General features: G+C 35.5%; 2 protein-coding genes across 4 annotated transcripts in view; one reads left to right on the forward strand and one right to left on the reverse strand.

The window, feature by feature from the left end:
- The window catches only part of Mip (Myoinhibiting peptide precursor), a 78,696-nt gene that overhangs the window by 47,517 nt on the left and 17,111 nt on the right, over nt 1–14,068 (reverse strand). The window lies entirely within an intron of this gene.
- Nucleotides 1–14,068, forward strand: part of LOC142980636 (uncharacterized) — a 47,849-nt gene that overhangs the window by 3,205 nt on the left and 30,576 nt on the right. For both annotated transcript variants that reach the window (XM_076126131.1, XM_076126132.1), the window contains exon 2: nt 610–723. In XM_076126131.1, the coding sequence (XP_075982246.1) occupies nt 687–723 (37 nt within the window). In that variant the 5' untranslated portion in view covers nt 610–686. The remainder of the gene's footprint in view (nt 1–609; nt 724–14,068) is intronic.

A 14,068-nucleotide genomic window follows, 5' to 3' on the forward strand; every position in this document is an offset into this window, starting at 1 on the left:
ATTCTTAATCCAAAATATTCTTATAAAATACAGTTATTTCTGCAAATTGCGGACACTGTTAGTAATTTATTCTGGTTTAACTAAAAGCTACTTTTTAAACATTTTGTTCAATCATTTTGTTATTTAAGCTATATAGTTTAGGTGGTAATTTCTATATAACTACACTAGCAGTAATATTTCCTCTATATCGTGCTAGTACGAGGTGCGTGGTACGATGTATCGCGCTGTAGTCTGGGATTACTCGCGCACGTCCGCAGTTTAAAGCTTACTGTTTGAGTTCACGCTCAAACCATCCCACATACATACAGATATACACACATTTATATAGGTATATGTTATAACTAGGCTGTTAAAGTTACTTCGACCGGTAAAACGCCTCTCTGACTAGAAAACTGTTTTACCAAAACGGGATTGCTGTAATAATGTATATTAAATTGGTTAAGTAGAAAGTCCCAGATTCAATTCCCGAGCACATGTTATATTCGATGTCTATTTTTATTGAATATGCCCGATATGCTCACGGCACATGTGGTTGTTGCTCCATACACAGATGGGACTACAACGTAAAACGAACAAATGTAAAGAATGAGTATTTTTATTTGGTTACAGTTTACTTCCCGATTCATCATTTTGAAGATAAAAATCTTGAAAAATACTTCAGCAAAAGTACAGAAACCTACATCAGAATGTTCTTCCGAGCGGCTTTCATCATTTGGCTCTCATGTAAGTACAAATAAACTAACTATTACTAACTCAAATGCAAGATATTCGTCACAAAAAACGTTTTTAAAAAGTGTGAGACAATCTGCAATACATGCAATACAATATCATTTACGTTTGTAATCCAAGCAATTCACATCTCATTTCGCAAAATAATAACTATAACACATTTGAGGGCACAAATCTCGCGCCCTAGGGGCCTGTACCGATGTTTACATAACATCATTGAGTCGAACAACATCGAGACAGCCTCGAGCTGATAACACATCAATCTGTCAGCCTCTCCAACTAGAGACGTTAATACGACAAGTGAAAAGCAACGTGTTTGCAAGAGTGCCGCACTCAACGCGCCACGATTATTTCTGTGCTTCTACTGAATAGGGTATAAGTCCGATTTTGTAGAAATGAGTTATGTAATTAGAGTACACTTATATCTCACTTTTCAAATGAGGAAGTTAGCAATTTGTAAAGGTCACTTTTGCAATATTGTAAGTGTAAGTTAACCCCCTTTACACATTGCTAACTTTCTCATTTTTAAAGATAAACAGTATCTGTTTTCACCAATCGATAGAGTATTATTTTGAACATTTTGGTATACTTAACTCATTTTCGAGAAAATCGGACTTATACCCTTTTTCACTTGAGGCACAAATTTCACCTCCGAACTACAGTCTTTTGTTTTATATTTAGACGCCATTATGAAGAGTAATGTTTTGGAAAATGTAATGTTTTATACTGTTTATAAATATGTCCGTTTCAAGTATTATATTGTTTCGCTTGAAGGTTTAATTATGTGTGAGTACTGCAAGGAGTTTAAATAAGCTTGAACTTTGTGAAGATATTAGCAAAGTTACATAGGTGTTAAGTAGTTAAATAGCTCACTAATTAGACTCTTAGTTTAATGGTGGAAGACAGGTTTTCACTATCATTACGTAGAGTAATCTGGGCTAATATACGAATACGCTTGAAGAGGGAACGGTTTACTTCTCAATGACATCGAACAAAATAATCTTATTGAGACTATAGAATACAATCTATATTGCAATACTAAAAATATGAAACAGAAAATCTCACATAACCAAAATCATCGATTCATCCGTTTAGAAGCTACGATGCCACAAACACACATAAAAAGGCATGCCAAATCTATAACTCAAATTTACGTCGGTCGTCAAAAAACTTGTAACAAACTTTTAAAACATGAATATTTCCAACACATTAGCGTCCGTACTTAATGATAACCGCTTCCATTGAACGAGTGATGAATTAAAAGGGTCACTCTAGTCTAGTGTGTGAATTCATATTATATTATCATCGGTTGGATGCAAATCTGTTAGTACGCGGCGTGTTATTCAAATTTTCCGGTGAGCTAGCGACAGAACCCGACCCGGATTACTAACCATCTATTATCTGAGACATATCCCCAGTAATGAAATTCTATTTATATAACCAAATATGTGTACTAGGTTCTATTGCATAATTTATTTTAACCGAAATACGCGTTAGAGAAAAGGTGAGATTAAAATAAAGGTAATCTTTTTACGAGATTTTAACAAAATAGTAGTATTCTCTGCCTTCCACTGTGGGGGAAAATCGTGATTTCATGTATGTATTTATATACATATGTATTCAATAGTTTCTATTTTAATTAGTGAGCAGAACAGAGTGTAAGTGAAGCGTCAAAACAGTTAAATGAATATTCATTGAATCCATAATTTCAATTTTTATGTAAACTAGCCGGCGAGGATTATTCCACATCACTGGCTTCAACTTTAAATGAAAATCAGCAATTATTATGCAGAATCACTAATATTATTGAGAACGTTATATATATCATACATAGTGTTATTTATATCACAGACCAAAAGCCTACCTCTCTAACTTCTGCCTATGGAAAGAAGGCGTGATTTTATGTATGTATGTACAAAAACAATCCTATTGTATTCATTCGTTTGTAAAAGTCCTTGTCTTCAATCATCGTAATTTTTTGGGCCTCAACATACCTACATTCATTGTTTACGTCAGTTTTATAATTGTTCTTAATGTAATACTCTTATTTAATGCTGTAAAATACCCATGAAGCTATACCAAGTACTTATAACTAAGTAATAAAGTGCCGTGTGTCGCACAAGGACGACGCTGACAGTTCAATCACGAGCCTTCATACTTCATCGAGAGCCATTATTTACTGTACAAGCTGATCTATGGGACCCTTACCTTATATACATACATATATACAGCTATAATAGTCGCTTAACAAATTGAACGCTCCGATACTATATATTCTGAAGCCATCCATAATATACCTTCAGGAATAGATTGATAGATTTTATTAATTGTGATAAATTTTAGCTACTTTTGATAAACATACAATCTACACAAAGTAATCTTTGTTGTTGACTGTATTTTCTATATTACTATGAGAATAACGGATTTAATGTGTTGTGTTACGACGGTATATTAAAAACATGGCGACTTGCAGATAGATGATTTTCAACCTAACTTCCCATTCTTAGCTATTTCATATTGTTTCAAAAGTTTGCCATATAAGTCATCACCTGGCCCTTCAGCGCCTATTTTATTAGTTGCCATAAAAAAAGTATCTATACCTAAAAATGGGTTTCAATTTACAAATACCTATTGGTAGACTATTGAGTAGTTATTGACCGGCATGAATGTTTAACGATTTGAACAACTATTCTGGTAAAAGTACGACTAATTAAATAACCAGTTTTTCCGAGTATTTTAAATGTCAAACGAATATGAAGGTCGAACCTCAGTATCAATAGCTTATAGTTGAACTAATAGCTCGTAACAATTAAAATAACCTTTCATTATCAGGGGTACTTATAAAATACTTTTATTGCCGTAAAGGGTTGCTTTTAAAAATATTAAATATCGACATTTTTATCTGTCATCCTGATCGGAAACCGCCATTTAAAAAGGTACGTAAAAGGAAACATTGGAACGCTTTTTACCCAAAGATAAAGCAGCTATTTCGTAATCATTTACCTGTTTCCTAATGAAAGGTGTTTGGCGAAACTCCAAATTAAATAGTTGGCAACACACAACTCATTGTACATGGAACCATTAAAAGTTGTGTAGAAACAGGATACTGATGTAAAAAGTTATACAAATATATATTAATGATAGCAACACCGACCCTCATTCAATTACAGAATTAGAACGTTTATTTATAATTATTACCAGTTATAAATAACTTTTTGACCTTGCTGTATTTAATTTTGATAGCTCTATTATAACTATTTTTAAACCCCGACGCAAAAAGAGGGGTGTTACAAGTTTGACGTGTCCGTGTGTCTATCTATCTGTGGCATCATAACTCCCGCACGGATGCAGTGGTTTCAATTTAGTTATTTTTTTGTGTGAAAGATGATCGTAATAGTTTTACATTTTATATCCGACATCCGAATACTTATATACTTATATAGGACTTAAATCCGAATTCTTTAGCATAGTTTTATTTTATTCCTAATTATATCTGTTATGTCTTGAAAAAAGGTCAGGTGCGGTAGTACTCGTAACCGACGGTCCTGTGTGACAAAATGTATGTAAGTGAATGAGGCAAGAAAAGTTTGTAAAGATCAAACCAAGTGGTGTTCTTTGGTCTCTGCCAACCCCTATGGGAAAATGGCGCGACATTACGTATGTACGTCATATGATGAAAAAGACAAAACCGTGCATCTTGTTCCTGAACAGACACGACTAACCTAAATATATTTATCTTTTAATAAACATAAACTTACTTTTATCAAAAAACAAACGCTGATCCAGTAACGAAAAACCTCATAAATAAAAGTAAAATCATTCTCCGATAATGATAAACAATCAATCAAAAATCGCCACCAAAAATAGTCCTTCCTCATCATTTTGAAGTGATTGTAAGATAAGCAGTTTGTTTAGAGTTGGAGCAAGTACCGCGCGTTATCAAGAGATGTCTTGTGTATTGACAGTGGCTGTCAGCGGCAGCCTTCACCGTGGCTCACTGTGATTTATGTTACACGTCAGACACTTGCGATGGAATTTTAAATAGAGTTTTTAAGTTTATGCTTGCATCGATGAAAGAGTTATGACTTTGGGTATAGTCTAACAACTTAGAATAGCGTGGCGTTGGTTTATTTTGGATTCACGGAATGATTAATTATAGGCTAGATAAGTCGTGTAACCCCTCTCTGCTTAGTTGTTGGACTATAGTGTCACCTGTACCTAAATGTCAAGTACACTAAAGTCAATCGCGTGTTCCCGTTATATCTTGTATGTAAGTATTAAACGATTGTGATAGCATTGCAACGTAAAAGATAAAAGACTATGCGTCGGTATCAGACAAAGGGTATGTCAGTACGGGAAAAAATGTGCAAATATAAAAAATGATTTTGTAACTTAAAGTTTGATGTCTATTGTCTAGTCTACACAGGTGTTTTTATTCTCTTCGTAAAAAGTGTACTATTGTATTGTTCTGTAATTGATTAGGTATTAATCACTAAACACTGTAATAGTATTTATCTAAATAATAACCAGTTCCTTACGCACGTTACGTCATCAGATAAATTACTAAAATTGATGAACATTACCTCATCGCTTGCCTTTGCAATGAGATCGTGACCGACAGTCGTACACAATACAGTTCAGACAACTCAGTCAAAATATATTCCACTAACTAATTAAACTCTCATAGAACTGCGATAATGTCTATCAAGTAATATAACATAATAGTTGTCGTAAGTCGTGACATTTGCCAGGTAAGTGGAGTAAGTGGTGTAATTAAGTGTAGGCCTGTAGCTTGTAGCCCGTAGCCGCATGACGATGGCTGATCATTTATTGATGCGATCGATATGTAAGTGACGGCATGCGCTGCCCACCTACTGCCCTTACTCGGAATACAACTTGTTATACTAATAGCTAGGTTTATGCAAATTGATGTAGCCATTTTATTGCTAGATGGTTAAATGGTAAAATAAATTATTTGAAGTTTCGAATTGGATTGAAGTTTTAATATAGTTCCTTTTTCTCTAAACGAAGACAAGGTATCTAAAATGTATTTCAAATTCAAATTGTGAATTTGAATGTAAAATGTATTTGTCACTGTAAATTAAATTTTGCATTATTTAAGATATTAAAATACCGTATTTTATAAATATTAGAATAGTTATTTGTGACCAGATTTGTTGATGAATATCACAGAAATCGTCTTGTCAAACTGCCGTTGAAGAACTTGAACGTTGAACTTTCATAACATAATACCTATTAAAGTTTTCACTAGCTGTTTCTCATCCCTAGTTAAACGCACCGGAAAATTATGGTTTATGACACATAACCTATCGTAATCCAACTAGGAGTTTAACAAACTATAACTAAACATAACCTCAAAACTATTCACACTTAGCAAAAAAAAATCCCGCGAAGACATTTAGATTAAGTGTGTAGCTACAAGGTACCCGGGGGTTAGAAGAGGGGGGTAGTGCGGGGGTGGGGGCTAGTCTAGGGTCTAATGAAGTGGTAATGAGGTGGCTCGGCCCCAGCCACAGGTAGCCGCGGTAATAAGCCAGATGCTGCTCCCTCGTTAAATGTGCACCGAGATGACGAAATTGTGATAAATATTCTCATTTTGAACTGCATTTTTTGCCTTTTTTGCAATTCGTCTAGGTATATTGGGTAGGAGAATCTGTGGGGAAAAATCCTGAGCTAAAGAACCAATTTTTGGAAAATTTGTATCACTGTAAGAAGTAGTCTTAAATATGACTATTATATACTTTTTAATATTAGTTGCGAAAAAAAAGTACTAATAATATATGCGAAATATAAAAATGCGAAAGTTGGTGAGTGTGTATGGTTGTTTGTTATTTTTTAACGCGAATACTACTGAACCGAATGCGATGAAATTTGGTATGTAGGTAGCTGAAGACCCAGAATAACACATAAGTACGCTTTTTTATCCCCAAGTTCTCGAGGGATCGGGATTTACCCGGGAAGGGTTTCCACGAGCACGAAGTCTTTAATATATTCAGGAGTTCTCAAAACAGTTGATTTTAAAAACATTACATATTTAACATAAAACAATAGTCTAATTTTTTAACAGACTAGCTGACCCGCGCAACTTAGCTTGCGTCACTTAAGATAATCATAATTTTTCCCGTTTTTGTAACATTTTTTACTGTTACTCTGCTCCTATTGGTCGTAGCGTGATGATATATAGCCTATAGCCTTCCTCGATAAATGGGCTATCTAACACTGAAAGAATTTTTCAAATCGGACCAGTAGTTCCCGAGATTAGCGCGTTCAAACAAACAAACAAACTCTTCAGCTTTATAATATTAGTATAGATTCAACGCAAGAACGTAACAAAAATATCAAAGGCACACTAAAATTTATTTTTCAATTTAAACATATAAATTTATGTTTCAAATACATATAGATATGATAAACAATACAGTATTCCAATTCTCTAACAGTCGTATTCCGTGAAATCAAAACCATAACTCAATAATATGGTGGACGTTGCAATCTGTTGCCATCTGCCGCCACCAGGGGGCGCTGTGTGCGGGTTACATCGCCATATTGTCTGCTCAGCTAGCATACTGTCCCTTGTACATTCACAAACGGTTTGAACCATTCGAAACTTATTAGATTCTGTTCCGAACTAAGAAAAACGACCAATTTGTACGATATATGACTCAATAACTAGGTTAAAATGTAATTTATGTCGCGAGAGAAAAACTGTTTCTAAGTTCTTCTTGGATATTAAAATTTAATTGAATAAAAAGTGTAGTATGACTCATTTACTGTTGATGATTATTCAATTCTGTATTGAGGTTTCTTATGAGACTATTCGGGTTATAAGCAAAATATAATTGAATGATTGGCCTTATTAAAACGGTGCTGCCACTGCGAGTAGAGAGATAGACATTATTTTCTTTTAGATTCAAACTCGTAGCGACAATTTGTGTTATCCATAAGTAGCTGTTTCGCCTATCCTAGTCTTTAAAAATAACAACTTACTAGTAACTTTTTTACTTGATGAGATAACTCCCATTTTGAAATCGCTATGACAAAGAAAATCATATCTCAAATAGTGCACAAAACTCTCAATAGATATAATTAGTTATGCCCGGTCTGAGGGACATATAGCGGTACTTTATCTATTCAAACTAACATTTTAATATGAGTTTAAATGCTATTGAACAGATAAACTACCGCTAATTGTACCTCAGAAACCGGGGGTAAGTCATTGCAACGTGGCACTCGCACGCAGCGGGCGCGGTGGGGCGTGTGAGCTAACTCGCTGGCTGCCTCGGATTAGGATTAGTGCACGAAGCCGCTGCAGTGCGGCCTCAGCACCAAGCACGTCATCACACACGCAAGCGAAGGTGACGAGACAACTATCAACTAATTCGAGTCTAAGTTGCACTTTTAAATAAGGGCTATTCGGTATAGCCAGTTGCGCTCACCAGACTGTAAACGATCTGTGGTTTAGCAACGCTATAAGCGGGCGTTCGATAGATGGGTGACCGAATAGTGGTCGATCTCGGTTGATGTCTATTAAGGTAACAATCATTAAGCCACGTTAAAGGCCTTCGAGTGGCTAGAACAACTTTGACACTAGGTTGACCACTAACCATACGAGAAGAAGAAGACGAAGATTCGGTATCTGTGATTAAAGTAATGGAATTTGATAGTAACGCCATCTAGTTTTTATACCAGACAGACTTCAGTCTAACAAACACATTTGGCATTCCTAGAGCACCTCTTCGAGTTTGATTTTGACGCGAACAGAAATTTTCTGCGATCCACAAATATTAGATTTGAGCCTGGTTGTACTTTACATCCATTGTTTATATGCTTTAAAGTTCCCACCACACAAAAGCAATTCCTAGTCAGGTAGAATTTTCAGGTTTATATCATGAATGTTTCTAAAACCCAAACCATTAAATAGACAATCAGCACCTTTAATAATAAAAAATAATAAGCCCTTTTAACTAGACATTGTAGTTTTAATGTATCAGCTAAAATTATCTGTTGTTACTAGATTGACACACATTTAAAAACAGCCTGACATTTTACAAGCTCGCCGCCATTTTGTTTCGTTATGTGACCTTAGGGATGCAGTAAAAATATCATATCGTTGCAGGCTCACGTTATAAGTTATATGAGCGACTGGACGGGGGCTACGGACAGTATCGTCAATATCGAGACCCCATGGGGACCATTCATATGTGCAGTAAAATAATGTAGGTGGGCCGTTGTATCGAGTGTTTATAATCAAGGGCTATCGTTGATAAAAAAATGAATAGAATGGATTTTGATTGAGATGTGGCAGATAGAAATAAAATATTGAAATCTTAATAGTTAAAAACTATCCGTTCAAAAGTTCGATACTTGAAAATGTGCTGCAGCGTTCAATGTTAGTTATCAACTGTTGTTGAAATATCAACGTTTAAATGATTTAGTTAAGCATGTATTCGTTTTGCAATACTAAGTGTATTTAAGTACGAATTCATGGGCTTGATTGAAGCCTAGATAGAGACACTACTAATACTTCAACGGGTATAGCATAAAAATGTCTGACAAATACTTAAACCATAAGAAGTGAAAACCAAAATAAAATCAAATAATTTACTCATATAGGTCAAGTATTGACACTTATGATATTCAATGATACAGAGGGTGAATTTACTACCAGTTCGGAAATGAAAAGAGCTATCAAAAAAAATCCTGACCAAGCAAGGAAACCCATAGGAGGTGTAATTAATTCGATAAAAGCTTTACATAGCAACATCGTTTAATATATCTATGCATATATTTGTGGATTAAAATCCTTACAACACGCGTGCAAACAGAGCGGGCGGTTGTCGAGCGTGGCGGCGACGACGCGGCCGGCACGCACCGCCACCGCACCGGTGTTTGTCTTACATTACTGGATGAACGGGATCAGGGATGTTGAGCTCTGGTGCCGAGATTTGTGGGAATTTGCGCATTATTATATTAGTGTTAATGCTTCATTTGAATTTAATGTGCTCGGTAATAGTAATATGATTGACGTCTACAACATGGGTCTTTAAATATGAATAACGCGTATCTATGTCTTATACTTCTGCCTGTCTACACCTTCAAGAATGAAAGGTATGACGGCATTAAATGAAAAAAAGCTACTTAAGTTAATTTTGTATAAAACTAATTTTCTTTTTCGATGGCATTTGACTGTGATGAGTGATGACTCAAATATTTATCTCCTATGTTTACTTTGTTTGGCTAGCCTTGCCTGAATACGATAGCCTAACTTCGTATATTTAACAGTTTCCCAGTCGTAAAACCCGTATGAATTTCACACAAACATCACGCATGAGTTTAGAAGGTTAATTTGCGTGCTCACATTAAAATTAAATCGTCTGGTTACGCACTTTTCCAATCAGGCTGGAATTATATGATAGGTAAACGCAATAATTTACATCAATCCGGGCTGAGTAATCGCGATCCGCGGTGTTGCCACCGGCGGCGCTGAAATATGGCCGCGCGCTAAATTGAATGTTGACTTTTTGGCGCTGGCAACTTTGAGTTTTCCAAATTAAGAGGGAAAATTTATGGAATGAGAGTTAACGGTTTGAGGCGTAAATTAATGTCACTCGGGAGAAGAAATGTCTCGAAAAAACGGGATTACAGATAAAAGGGTGCGTAAATATGTCCACAGTAGATAAAGTTTTTTCATTAAATGTAGAATAAAGGGTTCAAGCGCCAATTGAAATTACGGCCTGAGAAAGATCAATGAAGCCAGCGACCTGAGGACAGTCTGATCTTTAAACTATATAAGTATTTTATCATTTAACCTCAAACTCGAGAAAATTATCAAAACAAATGTTGAAATAAATAACAAGAATATTTTCATAATTCTTTTTAAACGTTAAATACACAACAAACAGAATTCCCATATATTCGAAAGTTAATTGATTGAAAATGACAACTCCATTGTTCCCACAGAGCACAGAGAAATGGCGGGAGACGTGTCAATCGCCATATTGTATTTATGGTGCGTACCATAGAGAATACAGAACTGTTCATTTTTACATTGATTGATAACACTGGCGTTTTACAATTTTTAATACAAACCGGGAACGTCGTAAATATGTCGAACGGAATAAAAAACTCAATTTGTAATTGTATTTGTTCCGTACATAGGCTATTGGGTGTGGGAATTGCAAATGATTAGTTGTTTTTATAATGAGATAGACGTGTGGCGATGGTATAGAGATTAGAATTTAATATCACGGTTAGTTCCCACGGGAGATAGGTAGAGATTACTGTAAACCACCTGTTACTAACTCTACATAATGCTATTGCTAAATTTACATTCACCGGTCACAAAAATGGTTTAGACATTTAAAAAATCCATGACATATGGATAAAATCTGACACATTAGAGACTTAAGAACTTAATAATAGTAATCTTGAAACGGTAATTAAACCTTGGATGTTGCAATCAGCTATCGTATTTTCGATACAGGTAAAATGTTTGTGAGTGAAAATGTATTTTATCATGGTCAAATCGACCTAAACAGTTCACAAAAAAAAATATTATCAAATTCAGTATTTTATTTATATTCAATTCTCACTTAAAAAAACAGTACTACCCTACATTAATACCAGTGAACATAAAGCTAGTGTCACATTATACTTATCTCGAGAACACTAAAATAGTGATCAGTACATAAAAGTAAAGCGTAGTGCACACCGCCGTATCGGGTTTACGACCCCGGAGTTACACGGCGTTGCGTGCGGAGTTAGCGGCGGAACTACCGGCGTTATTAACGACTGATCCGATAGTTCAGCTTTATGGCTGTTTTATCTGCTTGTAAACCCTTTTATATAGTAGTGCTTCAGATAATAGCGTGTTATACTTATAACTTTGCTATTTGTTATAGTATTTTTGTATCGTTTCTATGAGTTATATGTTACGTATATACATATGTACATAATTTTGCCTCTCTTTCATAGGGCTTAGCAGAGTTCAAAGAACACCTCTTGCTACGGATTCCTACATAATTATTTTCCTTCATTAGCTTCTAAACGTTTTGTCTATATTATCTACATTTTTAATCTATTTGCATTGGTCTCGCACTGGCTAGGGTAGTGAATTTTAAGCGTGCCCTCTCTCATTTTGAGAGAAGATTCTTAGCTTTTAGAATGATAGAACACCGGGACAGGAGCCAGTTAAAACGTAATCCCACTTATTTCAAAACTCTAAAAGACCGTCGCAAAGGTTACCAATATAATTAGATGCCAATAAGATTTCAAACGGTACCGACGCTAAAACTTCTTTAATAAATGCGGCATCTTAAATTAAACCTGTTCCACTCCTACTCGCCTCAAGTAAAACACTTTTATAAGTCTATCAATGTCGGATGTTAAAAATAAATAAAAAATGTTGATTGCGACGTAAATGTCACTAATTGAAACCTACAGCGGATCGATTGTTCAAATATTACGGGTTTTTAAATATCGAGAGCCTGTTAGACGTATAAATGCGTTTAAATTTACTTACGCGAATCCTGGGTTAATTGCGCGGTGGGGCCCCGCCGCCCCGACCACGTGATGGAGCCCCGAGTGTACCAAGTACAAGCGCGGGTAATTTATGGCGATGTTATGAACACGCGTCGTTTGTGACAGTACGCTTGTGTGCACGTCGCCTATTGTTTTATTTTGATTTCTCACCTTCTGATTTATAGACAGCTGGTGTTGCTGTGTGTATGAGTATACATTTATTTGTATCTATAAAAATATTATACAAACTGTGTTTAATTGATTGTTTGTGTATACGTCAAAACTGCTGCACCGGTTTGGAAAATGTGGCACGGTGATAAATCCTACGCCGAACTGTGGCATCACAGAAATACTTTAAACGCAAGTATTTCTGACGCGCTACAAACCTAAAACCTTAATATCGTACATCTTTATAGTAATGTATTTTCTAGATACTACGTCGGAATTGTTCATTTGTTACGAGCTCCACAACAATGAGATGAAACAAAACATTACGAAAGACCTAAGATATAATAGAATTTTAAATGATCTCCGTCTTAACATTGAACAACATTATTTCCCACGTGAACACACAGTCATGATGTAATATATAAACATTTGCGGAAAAACGCGCGATTGTGCGAGATCACTCCACAACTAATTATAATTTGAATCATAACGGAATCACGCTTGCATCACCGACCCTTTGTCTATTGTGTGCGAACAACAAATAATTTCAATTAAAATTCACCTCTATTTACTCATTCATAAAGTTTGCTGTTAAATTTTATATCATCCCATATCGAAATATTAAAATTCTCTTATAATAGCGCGCGGGCGGCGCACTGCAATTTGTATGGTAATCGCGCGACATAGTTGTGTACACCTTTATTTGTTTCACGTTTTTATTGTTAATTGATTAAGGTAACATTCAAATTTTACAGCCGACGACGAAATGTAGATTTTTAATTAAAGTGTGTCCAATTCTGTGTTTTATTGTGAATAAAATGAACGTATTGAGTCGTGTCGGGTTCAATCGCGGACCACGTAATTAAATGATGGATGAAATCAACTGTCAGTTCTTTTGCCCGGTGTCGTGGAATGATATAATGAAGTGGAGAGCACGGCGACGGCGGACGTCGATGTAACGTGTGGGTCCAACTTTATGTTAAAATATTGAACAGGCATTAACGAGGTGTGAAACATTGACCCAATTAACAATTTTAGTGCTCAAATTTAAATAGCTGCTCTTCATGTAAAACATGCTTATGTAAGTAATCAAGGAGAATAGCAATGAAAATAATCAGGGGCCGCGGGTGAGGACAGTTTGGCAAACTTTCAAGTGAGAACAAAGAGCGCTCTTAGTTGTCATCAGAGAGAGGGACATTGCACTGTCACAAATAATACCTGACCCGGAAGTCGAAGCCTTGTTCATGAGCCGTACGATAACACTCCGACTACTAGAACAACAGATTGGAAACAATTTCACGACTTGCGGATAAATGTTTGATAGCGTATTTGATAGATATAGCTACAGCAAAATTAAATAAAAAAAAAACATATTTCCTTTGAATTTCAACAATATTTTACCAAACCAAAGTACAATTTTCTACCACTATCGACTATCGAAAATTAAACAGCATTTTTAAGAAAAACCTGATTTACGCACCGTAAAAACTAATTTTGAAGTACATTTCAAACATTAACCCATTAATGTCCCACTGCTGGGCAAGGGTTTCTCCTGTAATGGGGAAGGGATAAAGCCTTGAGTATTCGATAGCATAGACTTAAATCGCGCCACTCTTCATGTAATGTATGT

The sequence above is a fragment of the Anticarsia gemmatalis genome, chromosome 18, assembly GCF_050436995.1.
Source record: "Anticarsia gemmatalis isolate Benzon Research Colony breed Stoneville strain chromosome 18, ilAntGemm2 primary, whole genome shotgun sequence".
NCBI lineage: Eukaryota > Metazoa > Arthropoda > Insecta > Lepidoptera > Erebidae > Anticarsia > Anticarsia gemmatalis.